This window comes from Felis catus, chromosome E1 (genome assembly GCF_018350175.1).
Source record: "Felis catus isolate Fca126 chromosome E1, F.catus_Fca126_mat1.0, whole genome shotgun sequence".
NCBI classification, from domain to species: domain Eukaryota; kingdom Metazoa; phylum Chordata; class Mammalia; order Carnivora; family Felidae; genus Felis; species Felis catus.
The window spans coordinates 59,582,281-59,600,600 of NC_058381.1; the positions used below are offsets into that span (position 1 = coordinate 59,582,281).

Here is an 18,320-nt window from a genome sequence, read left to right on the forward strand (position 1 = left end):
TCCTATTTTATAAAATGGCTTACCTGAGATAGGTGTGGGTTATTCAGTGCAAGAGGGAGCGTCGATCAGATTAAGGAGTACATGAAAACTACGTGGGATACATTTGTGCCTGTCAATCGACCTTTCTCGGGGCCAGCAAAGTGCCAAGTGTTAACACAGTGAGGGAGTCAAGGGGCTTGGCACGCGTTCCGGCTGGGGGCGGGGAGGGAGCCAGATGCCAGCCTCCGTCCCTGGCACCGTGGGTGCTTCAGGGGAGGAGGGCGAGGAAGGTGAACGGGGTCAGGAGGCCAGAGGGACGTAGGCATAAGCGTCTGGGGGTATGCTCTGCCCGTCTCTAGTTAGGGCAGAGGATGGCTTGTGGTCCTAAACGGACGGCTCCCACCACGCCCGCGGCGGGGGCAGAAGGTGGTCTGGGGTCCGGCCGATCGGCAGGGGCTGGTGGGAGGTGCTGACAGGAGAGCACCCAGCACCCTCTGGGCCTTTGCCTAAGCAACGGCTCCGAGGTGGCTGAAGTGAGGGGTGGGGCCAATCTGGTCTCGAGGGGTGATTCCAAGCTCTCGCTCTGTCCCAACCATGGGCTCTGTTTAGGCTCCTTGTCAACCTACATGTTAAAAAATACTTCTTGGTGTGTTTGGGGAGTGGGGACGGGGAGAGGGAAACGGATCCCTCCCTTGACCTCCCCCGACACCCGTGGCTTGTTTATCCGGCCATTTTCGGTAGCTACACGGATGGTCACGGAACAATGGGTAGCACTGGGCACACAACACAGAACCAGAAGTCCATGCAGGCAGGGGACACACATCAGACTAAAGGAGCAAGGGACACGCCACCCCAAGGAACATGCAAACGGAGAAGATCCCTGCAGATCCAGAGATGCCACGACCCGACGGGCTGGGACGAAGCACAGGGTTCTCAGAGAAAGCCACTGTTGAGCCACGACACGCAGCGTGGCGCCCGGCCCGCACCCTCCAGACAAGAGCGACGCGCTGCGGAACGGCGACCGGGTGCTGTGGCGACACCACGGGGACACGAACACGGAGACACCAACACAGACACACACAGACGCACGCGGTTCCCGACGCAACACGGACCTGCGTTTAAGGAGACAGGTGTCCCTGAAGGCACACCTGCGCCTCCGGAAGAAATGTCTGCAGCTGTGGATGAGCCAGGCAGTGCGGTAGAATTTCTAGAAAGACTCGCCAGCCTTTTGCTAATTAGACTCCTGGTGACAGAATCCAGGGTGCCCTCAAGGCGTGTGACCCCCAGATGGAACCCAGCAGGGAGCTCACCTCGCCTTGGGTATGATCCGTCTCAGTGTGCTTCTTCTCTCTCTCTCTCTCTCTCAACACACACACACACACACACACACACACACACACACACACATTTTCTCCCCGCCTCAGAAGGACTAGAAGGAAATGTGTATGTTTGCTTTTCACGGGGGAGAATAAAGTTAAAGGTCTGGACGCTGGTCGTGTCTCAGTGTCACCAGCCGGTGACACGCTGGGGGCTGCTCCAGGACCTGAGCCCTGGAAAGAAGGGGGCTGGGGGTTGGATTCCAGGCCCCAACGCTGGCTGGCCGTGTCTGAGTCTGGCTCCCCGTGAGAGGCCTCTGGAGGCCCTGCCTCCTTGGAGGACCCTCTGGTCTCCCACGGCCAGAAGCCAAGACTTCCGGGACTGTGGGAGGGACACTCCTCTCTGAGGGGCACCAGCCGGCAGCCAAAAGAGGGGGACGGATCCCAGCCTCGAAGGGTGCAAGGAGGCGGGCAGACTGGGGGCTGAGGCGCTGTCCCGGGCCAGAGCCAGCAAAGCAGCTTCCCAGGCCCAGCACCGCTGCCCTCGGATGCCCACTGTAAGCTTGCTGGCCGGGCACCGGGGGTGGGGGTGGGGTGCCCGGTTCCCGGGGCCACCCCCCCACCTCTGCCCACCCCCCCGGAGAGCAAGAGAGAATCCACTCCTATGACAAAAGAGAAATTCTCTGAGGGGAGGGACCCGGCCCCGAGCAAACAAACCACCAGAAGACATTTATTTTACCGGTGGAGAACTGCGCCCCCGGAAAAGGTTTGCAAACAAAGACAAGCGCGTGTGTTGAAGAAGCCACACGGGCCACCCACGGGGGCCCGCGGGCAGCTACTAGAGTCTTCTGACCAGTCGTGAGATTCTCCCCGCAGCACACAGACCACCTCGCTCGTCCCCACAGACACACACCCGTAGACACACACGCTCTCTCACCTACGTCCACACCGCGCCCGCGGGAGCACGAGCAGGCCTGAGGCCCGGGGCGCGGGCTCCTGGGGGGGGGGACAGCCGGACCTGCTTCCCGGGCACAAGGACAAACCAGGCTGCGTGCGAGCGCGTGCGAGGGGGAGGGCCTGAGTCGCTCCTGGGGAGAGGGAGAGAAGGAGACACAAGACGGGTCGCCACCGCACAAGCAGGGGGGAGGCGGGCGGGCCGGCCCGAGGGGCGGGAGGCTCGGCCGCCAGGAGCCTCAGTTGATCTGGCGACAGGCTTCGAATGTCCACTTGGTGGCCCCGCCGTAGATCTCGATGTGGGACTCGGCCCAGGCGATGACGTTGCCGGAGAGGGCCTTGGTGCTGCAGGTGGCGAGGTTATATACCTCCCCGGGGGTCAGCTTGCGGTCCCAGATGTTGAAATGGGCCAGCTCGCCCACGAACGCCTGGGTGGCATCAAACCCACCACCCAGGGTGTCCTTCAGAGAAGAGCAGACGGTGAGGGGGGGGGGCGTCCCCAGGGGGCACGTCTCCGCGTCTCCCCCACTAGGGGCTCTCGCATCTGCCTCCCGCGCACCATTCTGTCCCGTCTCTGGGTCTCCGGCCAGACCTTGGTCCCCCTCCCATGGGGTGCCCGGGAAAAGGGACACTACTGGCCACCTCCGCTCGGGATGCGGAGCTTTTTCTGGGGGCGCCTGGACTCTGCCTCCCCCTCGGCCAGTGAGGGGGGTCGGCCGGGGCCGCGCACAACCACGGGGGCCGCTGCCGCTCTCCCTGCAGAGCCCCACGGGAGCAGAAGGCCTGGAAGGCCTGGGACCCTCCCCCGTGCCTTCCCTGCGGGTGCCCGAGGGGGAGACCGATCCCTTTCAGGTAATGCGTCCCGCAACCCTAAGGGCAGGCTTGCTTTCCTGTGCCAGAGACGCAGCTGCGGCCGCCCCACCGAACTTCCCAGGAGCCCACCCAGAGCGCGCTCTCTGCCCAGTGCTGCCTAACCTGCTTCTCTTGGCTCCCTCCGGGGGTGGGGGAGCCACTCCCCTCTCCAACTCCCTCCCTCCTCGCCCCCCTCCCTTCTCTGCTGCTGGGGCTCCTTCCCCTGCAGCCAGCACCCCTCCCCAAGGCCAGTACCTGCTCCTGGCCCAGCACCAGCACACCCTGGGGCTTGATGGGGTGATAGGGTGCCAGGTTCTCGCCGTTGCCACCCTGGGTGCCGTCCTGGTAGGCTTCCCAGACCCCGTCCCGGGTGGTCCAGGTGACACAGATGTGATGCCACTTGCCATCATTGATTACAAAGGGCAGCTTGGCCACCTGGGAAGGACGCCACACGCAACATCATGGGTACAGGGACCGGCGATCGATCGATCGTCACTACTTACCAATTCCACTGCTTCTCTTCCCGTCCCTACGTTGCCAGTAAACACCATTACCGAACTCTCTCAGCACCTGCCCCTCTGGGCCTTAGCGCCCGTCAGCCCCATCCCTCCATGGACCTTGGAGTCACACAGGAAATGTGACGATGTGGCAAGGGGCTCCTAAGACCGGTCTGGGTGCGCAATGTCCTCACCCCTCCTGGCCCTCCTCCCTCTTCGCTGGTCCTACAGAACCAGCCCTCGGGAAGGAGCATCCCACCGCTGGGGTCTCAGCTCACTGCTGCCGCCTGGGCCTCTCCTCCCTCCTGCGACGCCGCCGACTGCCAGACCTGCTGGGTCTACACCCGTGCAGCCTCTGCAGAGGCTCAGACGCCAGGGGGCATGGCACCACGCCTTTAAAGCTCAGGCCAGCCTGCGCGGCCTGGGGTTTCCCTCCCTCTCTCACATTCCGGAGGGGACAGACGGCGCAGCAGATGCAGCAGACGAGGGAACCTGCCCACCCTTTAACTCGCCCAGAGAGGAACAACCCTTTCTGGTCGAGGCGTCAACAGCAGGGGCTTGGATTCCAATCCCCAGCCTGGGTTTTAGAGATTTACTGCCAGTGCTGCCTCAGAGGTGTCCACAGCTGTACAGGACCAGGATGGAGAAGGCTCCCTGGAGGGAACAGGCGGACTCTCCAGGGCGCTGTGTGCGTCTGGCCTCCTCCCAGCGGTGGGGGCTTGAGCAGGACAGATTGGGGCACCTTGACTCACCGCGGAACATCTGTGGTCCTTCCCACAGGAGCAAAGCCAGCCCTGAGGCCAGCTGGGGGAGGAGGACCCAGGGTCTGATCTGCCCTGTGGACCTTCCCCTGCCTTCCCCGGGGAAGCCTGGGTCTGAGAAAGTTCCAGCCTCACCCTCTTCCGACTAGGGCCAGGGCGCCCCTCTCCGTTTCCCCCTGTCCTCACCCTCCACCTCCCTCAGTCCTACCTGGTGGGCACTTCTGTTGGGACCACAGCTGCATCTGTGGCTGTGTCTCTCATGCCCACCTCTCCCCCCACCCCCACCCGCAGCCCCGGGCACCTGCCCCAGCAGCCAGGCGGGCCTGGGGGCCTCACCGGGCCTTCCTATAAGCCCAGGTGGCTGGAGGGGGCGGGGTTGCTCTACCTTGTCGTTGATGAGGATCTCCATGGGATTGTTGCCCCACTCAATGAGAACTAGCTCGTTGGCCTGGCCAGGCACGGCGTAGGAGAAGGGGGTGCCCACCCCGGGCGCGGCGCTGGACTTAAGCCACATGCACACCGTGAAGGCATACATCTCCGGCAGGCTCTTCTTCACCTTGGCGTACATGTAGTTGGTCCGCAGTGGGAATGTGAGCTGGAATTTGTCTCCAGGACGGTTGTCCTTCTGACCTGGGAAGGACAGGATGCAGTCCCTTCATCTGTCTGCGCCTCAAAGCACTCCTCCGGGTCTGAAAATCATTCTGTGCTCCCCTCCACCCCCAACCCAAGCTCAGGAAAGCAGACACGACTGTCTCCATTCTATAGATGCTGGGGTGGGGGTGGAGGGGGGCAAGTGCTTTGCCTGAGGGCACGGGGCCAGAATGAAAGAGCTGACCTAAGATCTCCGCACTCCTTGGTCTGGCTCCCACGTCCTGCCTCTGGGGAAGCCGGATGGGGGTGTGAGGGGGGACTTGGCAGGCTGTACCGTGGGCATGGCTTAGTGCACTCCTGGTAAACCGGCCCTTGATGTGTGGCCACAGAGGGAGGTCTCCTCCAGCCTGAAGGAGGCTAGCTCCCCCAGAGCAGCCCCTGCGGCCAGCCGCCCCGATTCCAGGATGCAGGCTGCCAGCGGGTGTTCACAAACACGCCTCTTGGATTCCCACCTGGATTCCCACCCGAGACAGCCAGGCCCCTGGTGCCCAGGACACTCTCCTTGAGGCCAGCACATGCTGCAGTCCCTGGCCACTCATCGGACCCAATCAACCAGCCCTGAGAAGTCTGGCTATTTCCAGAATCCCATCTACCCCACAGGAGGGAAAGCGGTCCTTCTAAGGTTCTTCTGGAAACTCTGCCCGGAGTCCTGCAGACAGGGCAGGGCACCAGGGAGTCAGGGCACCCCCCCGCCAAAGTGACTGCTTTGAGGACTATGCCATTCATTCTCCGGGAGAGCTTCCTGTGTGTGTTTCCTGAAAACTCAGGCTCCCGGCCTGATAGCTTCCCTTTCCACAACAGCCACCAGCTCCCAGCCTGCCAGTGATGTCTCGGGGAATGCTTGTCTGCCCCCCTCCCAACCCACACACACACGCTGTAGCTGTGGCCCTGGATATGGTGTGACTGACTCCAGGCAAAACATTCCAACCCAGCAGTGGGCACAGGCACCAGGCTCAGAGCCAGGAACACGCACACCTGCCAGCTCCTGGGTGTGCTCCGGGGCCTGCCAGGCAGTCCAGAACTAAACCGGCCCCCAGGCCAAGAATTATTTCTAGAAGGCATCCTGCTGGGCCAGCAACCCCCCATCCAAGTCAGGTACCAGGGAATAGCAGAGCTGGCCCCCTCAGTGCTCCCCCAACCATCCCCGGCTTGCACGCCCCCCCCCCCCACCTTCAAGCAGAACCAGCCCCTGGCTTCTCTAGGGGATGTTTTTCATTCCCCCCAATCTCCCCTCCTTCCCTCCCCTCCCTCCCCCGTCCCTCCTTCCCCTGATCTGTTTTTCAGTTACATAACGTGCCTTAAGACGGCACTGTTTAAATCCATCCGGCACATTTTGCGGTCCAAGAAGGGTCACGTGGCCCTGCTCCAAGCCCAGGAACGCCCCCCCCCCTTTTACAACCTTGTTTGATTTCTGTGACTTCAAGGCTGAGCCCAGCTCATCTGTGAGCCCTGGGGTGCAGCTGGGGCTGGCCAGAGTTGGTGACCCAGGAACCAACTGGGTCTTGCAAGATTCCAGGGCTTGGATTACTCAGAAGATAAAACCATGGGGAGGGGGCTCACCGGAAGGGGGGGACCCGGAGATCCCCACAGGACACCGGGGTGGGGGGGGGGCGATGAGCTGGGAGACAACCTACTCAGGGCCCAAATCTGCTGGGAACCAGGGGACCCTTCCCCGGCCCACACCCCACTCTCTCTACCGGGGATGGGGACCAGCTGGAGCCCAGCTTTCTTACCAGGGAGGGCTTGGGAGCACCACAACTACGGTGCAAACTTACTGAACATTAAACAAATCAGACTTGGAAAAATCCTCCCAGTGTGTGTGTGTGTGTGTGTGTGTGTGTGTGTGTGTGTGTGTGTGTGTGGACGGGGGTGCTGCCGACACCAACCAATCCCTTTCTCACTCTGCTTCTGTTGCCTCCATATGTCCCCAGCCCAGGGGCCCCGGCACCACCAGGAACATGGGCTGGAAACGCAAAACCTAGAGCAGGGACTCAGGAAGCGGGAAGGGGGCTGGAGAGGCTGAGAAGCTTTGGGCTTTTCAGCCTGGAGCTGAGCTGGGCAGGAGGCCAGGACCTGAGGCAGGGTCCCCATGGCCCAGGGAGCCTGGCAGGCAGCAGGTCGCTCCACCCCCCACTACCTCCAGCCCGGTACCTTTCTCCAGCTCGCTGATCCGCTGGTGCAGGGAGGTCAGGGCGCTCTCGATCTTGACTCTCTCCTCCGTGTCGTTCCTGGGGCCACCCTTTCCCTCCTCCAGAGTGTTCACCCGAGACAGCACCTGCCTCTCCAGGTCATCGATCTTGCTCTGCAGCAGATCCTTGAGGCTGTTGGTCTGGCTGGAGGAATTGAGCCGGCTGTACTGCTGCGGGGGTGCGAGGGCAGGGGGAAACCACATCGTTACGCGTGGAGCGGGGACCGTGCCGGGAGGCCCGCGGCGAGGTCCCCTCGGGGCGAATGCGGGGGCGGCCTGGCGGGGAGCTCGGGCGAGTGGCCGCCGTCTGCGGAGCCCCTCAGGCTCCGCGCAGCCCCGGTGGGGCACGGGTGTCCGGCCGAGGCGGGGCCGGCGGCGGGGGGGGGGTGGTGGTGGTGGATGTCGGGCCGGGTCGGGAGTGGGGGTGGGGCAGGGCAGAGGGGCGCACGAGCCGGGGGCAGTGGGGGGGGGGGGGGGACGCGGCGCGCGCAGACCTCCAGGTTCTCCAGGCGGGTTTTGAGCGACTGCAAAGTTTGCCCGAGTTGGCTGAGCGTCTCGGCGGCCGGCGTCCGGGACAGGTCGCCCATGGTGTTCTTGCCCGAGCCCGGCTGCTTGCGGCCGCCGCCGCCGCCGCCGCCGCCGGCCCGGGCCTCGCCGGTGCCCGCGTCCAGCGTGCTCTGGCTCTCGCAGCGGCCCAGCTTGGTGGTCAGCTCGCGGATGGTCTCCTTCTGGCTCAGGATGGTCTCCTTCTGCTGCAGCACGGTCTCGCGGAGCTGCAGCACGTTGCTCCGGAGCTCCTCGGCGCCGCCGGCGGCCACGGACGCGGCGCACATGTCGGCGTCCACGGGCACCGAGGTGCAGATGAAGCGCGTCGGCCCGAAATCCTGGGCCGCGCCGCCCAGGAGGCAGAGGGCGAGCAGCGCACAGGTGCGCGCGGCGCGGCCGGCCGGCATGGCTGCGGGCGCTGGGGGCTCGGCTCGGCGGGGCTCGGCGGGCGGCCCGCGCTCTGGGCGCCGCGCTGCTGGGCCGCGCAGTCCTCACCGCCGCGCTGCCCGGCCCTCACTGCCGCCCGCGCTGCGGAGCCCGCGCCTTTTATGCCGCCGCGGGAGGGGCCTCGGCGCTGCCGACGTCAGCGGGGGAGGAATCCCGCTTTAATTGTCTGCGGCCCGGCCCGCGGCGCGGCGGGGGTCTTTGGGGCGCGCGTGGGGGCTGAGCCTCCCCCGGCCTCCTCCCCCGCCCCCTCCCCCCGCCCGGCGGGTGCTGCTTCCGCGGAGGCTGGGAGAGCCCCGGGCCGGGGCGGGGGGGGGGGGGGGGGGGGGGGCGGGGGGGGGGCGCGGCCTGGGACTATGGGATGGGCCACCTGCAAGATGTCCCCAAATTTCCGACGGGGCTGCGGGAGGGTGGGAGCCCACGGCCGGCCCGGGAGACAGGATTCGGTTCAACGCGCTTGGCGGCACAGAACACCCTGGGGGGAGGCGGGGAGGGGGGGGGTGGCTCGGGCCGGGTCCCCAGGGACTCAATCCGTCTACACCCGGTGCCGAGCGAGGAGCGCTGGGAAGCGGATCCTCGCGGCGCGCCTAAGTCCAGAGAGGGGGTTTCCGGGATGCCCGTGTGGGGTTGGAAAGCCGCTCTACACCCTGGGTCTGGGGACCCGCGCTCCCGCCCCCTCCCACAGGCCCGGGGTTTGGGGGACCCGGCAACGCTGTCCTGGGGGACGGCAGCACAGCCCGCCCCCCCCCCCCCGCCCCGGATGGAGCCCTAGCGGATCGGGGCTTTCCTGCCAGCGGAGCCGGCCCGATTCCGGGCAGAAGGCTCCGCCGGGGCTGGACGCTCCCTGCAGCCCCGGGGGAGGCGCTGGTCCCGCGGCGCTTCCGAGGGGGGCCGGGCGGGCGGACCCTTCCGCGCTCCCGGGGCGCCCGCCCGTCGCGGAGGCGCGCGTGCACGGCCGTGTGTGTCCGTGTGCGCGTCCGTGTGTGTCCGTGTGCGTGTTGGGCGTTCGGGACTCCGTGAGCCCCAGCTCGACCCGTTTCTCGGCCGATGGCAGGTAGGGAGGGGTCCCGGGGGCCTCGGCGGGGAGGTCGCCGGAGTGGAGCCCCACGAGACGGCACTTTACTCGGGGCCGCCTCCCTCGCCCCTCCCCCCACCTGCACCTGTTTTCCCGTCCGGGTTCGGACGCCGGGTGCGGGGCCCCGGACAAGCCCGAGCCCCTGGCGCGCCCGAGGCGCTCGGGGACAAACGCTCTCTGGAGGCCGCCAGGGTCCGAGCCCCCACTGTGCGGAGGAGGAAACTGAGGCTCCAGGACCCCGAGGGCGGGCCCCAGGTGGCGGCACGCGACCAGGCTACACCCGCGGTGGAGGCGGCCCGGCTGACGCTCCCTCCGCACACCCCCGCCCCCAGTCGGGGCGCTGCACTGGCGGTTCCCAGCAGGTCCCCCCCCCCGGGGACCCACCGGCAGCTGCGGGGTGCGGGCGCCGGGCCGCCGCCCCGAGGGTACGAGGAGCAGCCGGCTTTCTCGAGACCTTTTTGAGGAACCACGGTCTTCTCCGTGCCTTTCGGCCGCCGCGTCCCACCCGTGCCCCGGGCGCCCCACCGCCTGCGTTCTTTCAGAGCCTCAGCCCTGAACCCTCCCGGAGCCCGCGCGTCCTTCGGCCTCCGCTTCCCGGCGCCAGAGGGACCCCGCGGGCCGCACGCGGCGGTCCTGCGCTCCGAGCCCCGCGGCCCCGGGGCTGTGCGGGCTTCTGGCCCCGGCGCCCAGGTCGCGGGAGGGGGCTAGCCACCGGCGCCCCCGCGGTCCTGAGGATCTCCCCAGGCTGGAAGGCGACTCGGGAGGAACTCCCCGCGCGGGGCCCCCGGGGACGAGGCTGTCCCGGGCCGGGAGGGAGGGCGCGCCGCAGCGAGCGAGTGGGTACGGGAGAAGGACCTGGCGGGGCCCGGGGCAGTCCGCGTGGACGGAGCCGGAACCCACGTCCGGCCTCGCGTCCTGAGCCGCCGAGGTGGCCGGGCTTACGCGAGCGCAAGGTGGGGGGCCTGGGCCATCACCAGCCGGAGAGGAGACCCCGGGCACCTGTCCACCCCCGCCAGCCCTCCGAGACTGGAGTAGGGGGCCTCAGAGGGGGAGGAGGGGCTCTGGGGCAGTTTCCAGGGGCAGCGAGAGGGAGGTGTGGAGCCCCGCGGCGAGGGGACTGCGGTCTCCGGCCGGGACCCTTTGGCCGGCGACCTCTGCAGCGCTCTGTCCACCCGGAAGCGCTATGAGGGACCCCTGTGCAGACAGGCCCGCCCTGCTCAGACAGGTGGGCGGAGGGCCTTCTTTCGATCTCTCTGCCTTCTTTCGATCCACTTAGCCCGACTCAAGACCTTGGGCAGGGGAGGATTCAAACCTGATCGCGTCTGCGGCTTCCTCTCCCTCCCCAGTGCTCAGAGGCATCCAAGATCCCTGGGGCCACCTGCCCAAAACCCTCAGAGAAGGAGCCTCAAGATGCCTAACTAGCTGGTGGGAAGGTCCGCGGAGGCAGGGGCACCTTCCTCTGTGGGCCCGCGGTCCCCCCACCCCCCACGCCTGGCCAGGGTTCCACATCCCAGAACCGCAGAGGGCATCCCGGAAGTGGAAACCCTGGCGGCAGGGCCGGGAAGAGAGGCACTACCCCGATCACACGACATTCCCACCATAAGGGTGTAACAGATGTAGGTAACCCCAAAGACGTAGAAATAGTAAAACGTAAGAAAAAGCATTAGAAGCTGATGAGTTCTGAGTAGGCCCTACCTTTATTTGCAATATAGTGTATTTAACAATAAGTTTGTGTAACTTAAATCTTAGTGATGGCCCCATTTAACAATCCGCTTGCAAATCCCTGAAGACAAAGCAATGAGTGGGTGCCAGCAGCTCCGCGCACCCCTGGTGGGAAACAGTGGCCGACGGCGTGGTCTCCTGGGCCTGTCCTCTCCCTGGCGCAAGGCCATGAGCTGGTCTAGGACCTCAGCCCAGGACCACTGGGTGGACACCGAGAGGGTCCCCCGAAGATGCTGAAAACACCAGGACAGGGACACACGGCCTGTCCGGAATTCAGGTCCACCTTGCCTCTTGAAATGGCTACCCCGGAAGTGGGCAGGCTGGGGAGCAGAGGGGTGGGGTGGGCTCAGCTGGGACCCGCATCCGGGAAGAGAAGGAGGCAGGAGTCCTTGCTTCGGGACCCCAGCTCCGGGGCACAGGTCCGTGTTCCCTGGAGGACATGTGGTGTGTGTGTGGGGGGGGGGGCGGTTGCAGGGTGAGCTGGTGTCTCAGCCAGGATGGGAGGACACTTTGCGTAGGGGCTGGCATTTTAAACATGGGGGGGGACACCTCCGGCAATGCTCCCAACTTGCTCTTTGCTTCTGTGTCTGTGTTTTCAGCAGCCCCTGTGGTGCTGGCTGGGATCTGTTTCTCGATCGGTGCTCACCTCGTGACAGCTCATTGGGCACGTGCGGCTTGTGCACTTTTCTGTTTGTGGTTCCGCACCTCACGGGAGGTGGCACCCACGGGTTGTCCCTGGAGCAGAGGGGATGGGCTTCTGGCTGCCCCCAGGTGAGGGCCAGTGGGACCTTTGGTAGTCAGACCCTCGGAACAGAGCCAGGCCACGAGATCCCCCACCTTGCCCCGTGAGATGGCTCTGGGCTCCGAGGAGGGAGTGTGGGCCAGCTCGGTCAGCAGCAAGCCCCGTGGGGGGTCAGTGGACTAGCTTCCCAGACAGACTCCGCCTCCCCACTCTGGTGTGACAGGGGTAGGTCCCTGCGGCCCAGTTCTGCTGGGGGACGGGCTCTACCCACGCGGTTCCTTCTCCCCTCTTCCCCACCTGCCGTAATAACCCTATCTCACAAACAAGAAGCTGTCCCTGTGCGGGGGGCACCTGGGGGGCTCGGTTGGTCAAGGGTCCGGCTCTAGATTTCAGCTCAAGTCATGATCTCACAGTTCGTGGGATCGAGTCCCGCGTCGGGCTCTGTGCTGACAGCTCAGAGCCTGCCTGGAGTTCTCTCTCTCTGTCCCTGTTTCTACCCCTCCCCTGCTTGCGTGCGTTCTCTCCCTCAGAATAAATAAACATTTAAAAAATTAAAAAAAAAAAAAAGAAAGAAACTGTCCTTTTGCAAAGCCCTCTGTCCACATTCATTCAGTTGCCTGTAAGGCATGGCCAGGCTACTGTCCTCACTTGACAGATGAGGAAGCCGAGGGAGGCCCAGAGAAGCCCAGGGCCGTGCATGTCCGGTGAAGGCATTGGTGAGGGGCAAGCCCTGACCTCCACACTGCCCCCTCTCCCCCCATCCCCCCATCCCCAAGCCTCGGGGGAGCCCTGAGCAGCAAGGGAAAGAGCCCTCTGATGGATGGGACCCGGTGGCAGTGAGAGGTATGAGGAGGGACAGAGGCCCATGTTGTCCACACCCAGTGGTGGAGGGAGATCAGGCCGGGTCCATAGAACCTGGGCTCTGGGCTTCTCACCTGCCGCCCTGGGAAGAGACGCAGCCCCTGCTTCACCACAGGGGTCCCAGATTCACGTCTGTTGGGCCAATACAACCAAACTCTCAGTGGCCATGGCAGAGGCTCCCCAATCATGGACAGTGGTCGTCAGCGTGGGACAGCAGGGTCCCTGCTGACCTCCAGACTCCCTCCTCCAGCTGGCGTTCCCTCTGAGCCCTTCCCTCCTCCGAGCCGCCCAGTCTGGCTGGGGACAAAGCCCTGGGTGGTCTCCCTCCCTGCCCTGCCCTGCCCTCCCCTGGGGCCCAGCACAGGGGGGGACAGTGGTGACCAACTGGTAGGGGCCCCAGTGAATGGGAGTTTTATAAAAGGCAGAAACGTGAGCCCTCTTCGGGAAGGTTCCCCTCACTTTTCTCCGAGCAGGAGTTTCTGGTGCCAGGCAGAATCGTGGGCATGGAGTACAGTGTAAATATTCATAAAGTTTGCTCTCAGTTCAGCAAATATTTCCAGAGCATCTACCGAGGTGCAGGCCGGGTGCCGGGCTACAGGGGACCGATACGCTGTTCTGTGTCCCAGAGAGCATTCGTTTCTCAGGCGACACAGGTATAAATGCACCCCCAGTGTGGCAGGTGTGTGCCGTGGGGACGAGAGGACCCCCCCCCAAGCCATGGCAGACGGGTGGGTCGGGGTTCAGCAGTCACAAGAGTCTCCTAAGGATGTGCCACCAGAGAGGGGTCTTGAGGAGTGAGTGAGGAAGGACGGGGCTAGCATAACCGGTGCTGGGGTGAAGGGGGCACCCCGTGGAGGGAGGGGACACCCTTCGTCTTTGACAGTAAAGTGCAGAGCAGAGGCCTGAGGAGGTGTGGCTGGCACATGGCAGAGGGCTTGCAAGCTCGGGCTGGGACAATGAGGTGTGACTACAGTCCTAAGTGCGAGAGATCCTACCTGGGGACACCTCTGTGGGGGGCAGATTGTGGGGGAGCAGGGCCTGCCGAAGAGGCTGGCTCAGAGGCTGCTGCTGGAAGTGACAGGGAGGGGACGGCGATCATGGCAGGAGAGGCAGGAGTGGGGAGAGAAAGATCGATTCGAGAACATTTCCAGAGATTAAGTCGTCAGGACTTGGTGGTGACCTGGGTCGAGGAGCGGAGCAGGCTTGACTCCCCACCCTTCCCTTGTGGGGAAGGGGGGGGGGAGGGTTGGTGGCCCTGGGGACAGGAATGCACACTGGGACACATCTCCGCCAGCCAGGAGGAGATTGAGGTGATGAGGTCCAGGCACTTGTCCCAGAACCCAGCCCTTAGTGGGCTCTTCAGTGTGTCCGGGAGGGGCCTGGCACCCTCGGGATGGCTGGCGGGATGGCGGGATGGCGGGGAGATGGCCCAGGGAGGGGGTGGGAAACAGGGGAGGATGGGGAGCACCCCCCACTCCAACATTCAAGGGACCATTCTGTAGGATTTCTGAACTCCGGGTGCTGGGCTCTCAGCAACGCATGTGGCAATGTCCAGCGTCATCGTGCCCCCTGCCCCCCCTTCTGTGCCCTCTGGAAGCCAGTAAGTGTGAAGGCCGGGTCTGGGCCGGGCCCGGAGCCCCCACCCCGCCCACACCCGTGTGCGTGAACTCGGTTCGCTCCCCCAAGCTGGCAGCATCTGGCCGGGCCGCCGGCCCGACGTGTCCTTGCCCGTCAAGCTCACCATCTGCCCACCGTCAGGAGAGGGCACAGGAAACATAAAATGAGAGGAGGCGAAAAGGTGTTGCGGAAGGGATTACAGTTATTGCAAAGCCTGTGCCCGGAAGCCATCACTCAGGCTGGGCGGGGAGAGCGTGGGCTCCTTCCCACAGGGCAGGCGCTTCCCGCTCTGGGGACCGGCTGCCGCGGCCGAGGCCGGGGTGGTGGGGGGCTGGGCAGAGGCCGCAGGCTGCCAGGGGCCTGGGGCTCCCACTACCGGGCTGATGCCGAGGGCCCCTTGGGGCTGGCGGTGCCCCGAGGACTCGCCACGAATGAGCCCGTACGGCGTCTGCGAGGGACAAGGCATCTGCACGCACCTTCCTGCACGTGATCCTGGAGGGAGTCTCACAGCGCACAGTAGGCCGGATTCTTGCTCCTTCCTTTTTTTTTTTTTACCTATGTTATCTTTTGTGTTGTTTTATTTTACTTTATTTTTCTCTTATTTTATTTTACAGTTTGTTTCTTTTGAGAGACAGAGGAAGCCAGCAGGGGAGGGGCAGAGAGAGAGGCAGGGAGAGAGAGAATCCCCAGCAGGCTCCCCGCTGTCAGCATGGAGCCCGACGTGGGGCTCGAACTCAGAACCGTGAGATCATGCCCTGAGCTGAAATCAAGAGTTAGAGGCTTAACCCACTGAGCCCGGGCGCCGTTTTACCCGTTTTAGTGCCTTGGCCGAAGCGGCACAGCTAATTCCAGTGATGCGAGACCCGGCCCTTCTGAGCTGCCATTCACTCACTCATTCATTCATTCACTCACTCATTCAGGGGACATCTTTCCGGTACCTACTATGTGTCACGAGGAACTCGCCCAGATGGGGGACACCCGAGAGCTTTCCAGCTACCTTTCTTTTAAGCTGATGGCTGTGATTTTCCGGGCTTTAAGTTTCAATTTCAGGCACTTTTCTTAAAACGTTGGCATCCGCTACCGGGAGCTATATCGAGATCGCTCTAGGCTGCTGTCTGGCTGGGTCTGAAGCGAGAACATTACATGACCTGTGGCTTAGCAGGGCAGGATTTCGGCTCCCCGGGCCCGTCCCCGACCCTGAGCTCTGCGTCCCCTCATGCCCCTGCCTCAGCGTCATCGTTTGCCACCATTTACCCAGCACCCGGAGTGAGACAGTGAGACGTAAGGATGTCATCAGATGGAGGCGTTTGGGGGGGGGGGAGGCGCCCCGCAGAGGCCTGGCACACTGCCAGCACGGATCAATGGTGGCGGTTGTTGTTATCATGGTGACGTTGCTGAGCTCCCGGCAGGGGCAGGACCGGCAGGACGGAGCCAGTCCAGGAAGGGTCCCTGAGCCAGGAGGGGAGCCCAGGTGATATGCGGGGAGCAGGGAGCTCTCTCTCGTTTGGGGCTACACATCCCCCCTCTTTCTTGTGCAATGCTGAGTCAGTGCCTACAGCTGTCAGATCCTGTGGGGTGTGTGGTCCCCCCTACCCTCCTGGGGATGTCATGGGGACACAGGGGGGCTCCTGGGAGAGGGGTCTCAAGTGAGTGTTCCTCACACGCCCGTTGTGTGTGTGTGTGTGTGTGTGTGTGTGTGTGTGCGCGCGCGCGCCCGCACTCGTGTGGGAGGGAGGAGCAATCTTAAACTGTGCAGGTGTCTGGGAAGAAAACAAAGGAATAAAGGAATGAAGCCGTCCTAGTGGGATGATGTCTTAGGGTCAGAAGCCCTCTTTCTGGGAAGATTTTCATTTCCTGTTCCATTTCCCGCTCAGCACAGTGCTCTGGGGGACAGGGCTGAAGCAGGAGAACAGGAAGCTGCTCAGAGCCAGGCCTTCCATCGTGCCAGGCTCAGTCAGGACCAGCCCGACCGGCTGGCGGTCCCTCAGCCCGGGTCCCCACACGGGCACGGCTAAGGCCGAGCTCTGAGAGGCCCGAGGAGCTGGCCACTCTGGCTGACTGGCTTCCAGCAAAGTGGGAATTGCCTGGGCAAAGAGGTGTTCTCGGCGGGGAAAGGCAGCGTGTGTGCAAAGGCCCCGAGGCAGCTCTAGCAGAGAGTGGGATGAACAGAGAGGCAGATGTGGACGTCCGCAGGGCCTTCTTGGTAAGTCACACTAAAGGTTTAGATTACACCGCGGTTGTGGGGAGCCACGTCAGGGTTTGGAGCACGTGACTATGTTAGAAAGATTCTGCCGGCCATTCAGTGAAGAATAGATCTGGCTCTGGCACCCGGTGGAGGCAGGGAGATCAGTTAGGTGATTGTCCTGGCTGGGGTGATGGCAGTGGAGGTGGAGAACACCCCCAAATTATGCTTTGTGTGGAATCAGTGTCCGTTCTGTGTGAATTGCGAGACCGATCGTATTTAGCTCCTGGCCTCTGCGGCTGCTCTGGGTGATTTGTCACGAACCCACCAGCCCCGAATCCCTCCACAGGCCTCTAGCCCCCCTTCCTCTGTCTCTTTATTCCTTAGGTGGGTCTGGGGACATTCCCAGCAGTCGTGTTTTGTGGCATTTCCCAGCCGCGGCCAGCTCTCTTGGAGGCACCTCCCACTGGACGAATGTGGAGGAGACCTGCCTGTTTGTGGCACACGGGAAGGAGCCCAGATGCCGCGGCCGTGCTCCGCAGAGGCCGGCCAGGTGCAGGCTGTGCGAGACCCCCCCACCCCGCACCCTCTGGAGTCTTAAAACCTTACACAAGTCAACCTCTGGGGTCTCTGGTATTTCATCTATGAAAGCGGGATTTTCCTGCCTCTCGAGAAAGTACGTCAAGAGGTGAAGCATGGGCCGGTGGTGGGCCCAGAGGTGGGACTGGCATGGAGGGGGCGGGGGCATGGAGGAGGGCAGCTCTGTGTTCTCACACTGCCCCGGGGCTCAGCTCCTGTGGGTCCCGGCCACTCCTCGCCCCCCCACCAGTGTGCTCCCACGTCGGGTGACCCCGGGCACTCAGGGGTGGCTTCCGGGTGGCCTCTTGCAGGCCCAGCTCTCTCATGCCTGGAGGAGCTGGGCTGCCTGGTCCAGCGACATGCCCTTCAGGCCCTGGGCGGGCTGTGGGGTGCCCTGCAGAAGAGGACCCACATCTGGGCCAGAGCCAGGAGCGGCTGGGAGAGTGAGGCAGCAGGACAGAGACCTGGCCGCCAGGAAGCTCACCTTCTCATGGCCAGACTCAGGCCGCCTCACACCCTGAACCCTGGCCAGACAGGCCCCACTCGAGGGCTGCTGTCATCCCCAGCTGGGGAGCATCATCTCGGATCCCCCCCTCCCCCGCTGGAGGTGCCCAACTCTGCTCCTGCCCCTTTAAGTGAGGGGATGCCTCCGAGCAGAGCCCTGCTTCGGAGAAATTTGCTGCATTTTGCCGCAGTATCTTGCTCCTAGGTCCAAGTGCTCCCCGGCGGTCTCCTCCCTCCCTCCCTCCCTCTCCCCACCCCCTCCCCTCCACGGTCTCTCACACACGCTCCCTCTCCCTACTCTGTCGTGTTATCTCGGCTCACACTAGTATTTGGGTCTGTGAAGTCACCGCTTCCTTCCCGTGAATGCCATTTATAGCTGGCAATAATGAAAAGCGCCCGTTTTACACTCACTGGGCCCCAGCAGCACTACAGAGACACGGATCCCTTTGTCGCGAATAATTAATTCGGTTCCATATTGCATAACATCCTAAAGAGCTTTCCGGGGCAAACTCCCGCCGGCCGGACACTGTGATCTCATCAATATTGCATTGCACCAGGCCCTACTGTTATGCGGTTTCATGAAAAATTTAATTGTGGTTTAAATCTGCAGTGTTCCCTTGAAAAGGATGGCGGAGGCTGCAAAGGGTGGGGGGCTGAGCGGGCCGGGGGAGGGGGAAACCCCGCGCCTCGGGGGAGGGAGGGGGCCTTGGGCGGCGGGAGCGGGAGGCCCTCTCCGATTGGCTGCCTGCCCCCCGCCGGGGCGTCCGCTCCGGATTTGCGAGGGAGCCTGACGACGGGCCATTCATAGAAAATGTTCCTCCGGAGCTCGCGTGGAGACCGCGGCTCCTGC

At 63.8% G+C, this 18,320-nt stretch overlaps 1 protein-coding gene across 1 annotated transcript; it reads right to left on the reverse strand.

The window, feature by feature from the left end:
* Window positions 1-1,997: 1,997 nt before the first annotated feature.
* NPTX1 (neuronal pentraxin 1) lies at window positions 1,998-8,229 on the reverse strand. The gene is made up of 5 exons (XM_023244271.2): window positions 7,693-8,229; window positions 7,162-7,369; window positions 4,745-4,989; window positions 3,357-3,536; window positions 1,998-2,710 (listed from the first exon to the last, which is right to left on the reverse strand). The coding sequence occupies exons 1-5, from the start codon at window positions 8,149-8,151 to the stop codon at window positions 2,489-2,491; spliced, it is 1,314 nt and encodes a 437-aa protein (XP_023100039.1). The 5' UTR covers window positions 8,152-8,229; the 3' UTR covers window positions 1,998-2,488.
* Between the last annotated feature and the right edge of the window lie 10,091 nt (window positions 8,230-18,320).

What these genes read in the sequence shown, in the direction of transcription:
- NPTX1 (XM_023244271.2), bottom strand. Translation starts at nt 8,151, where the DNA reads ATGCCGGCCGGCCGCGCCGCGCGCACCTGTGCGCTGCTCGCCCTCTGC. An exon ending in CCCGCCTGGAGAACCTGGAG is followed by an intron (nt 7,370 to 7,692) that starts GTCTGCGCGCGC and finishes GCACCCCCGCAG; the next exon opens with CAGTACAGCCGGCTCAATTC. An exon ending in TGGTGCTGGGCCAGGAGCAG is followed by an intron (nt 2,711 to 3,356) that starts GTACTGGCCTTG and finishes TCTTCTCTGAAG; the next exon opens with GACACCCTGGGTGGTGGGTT.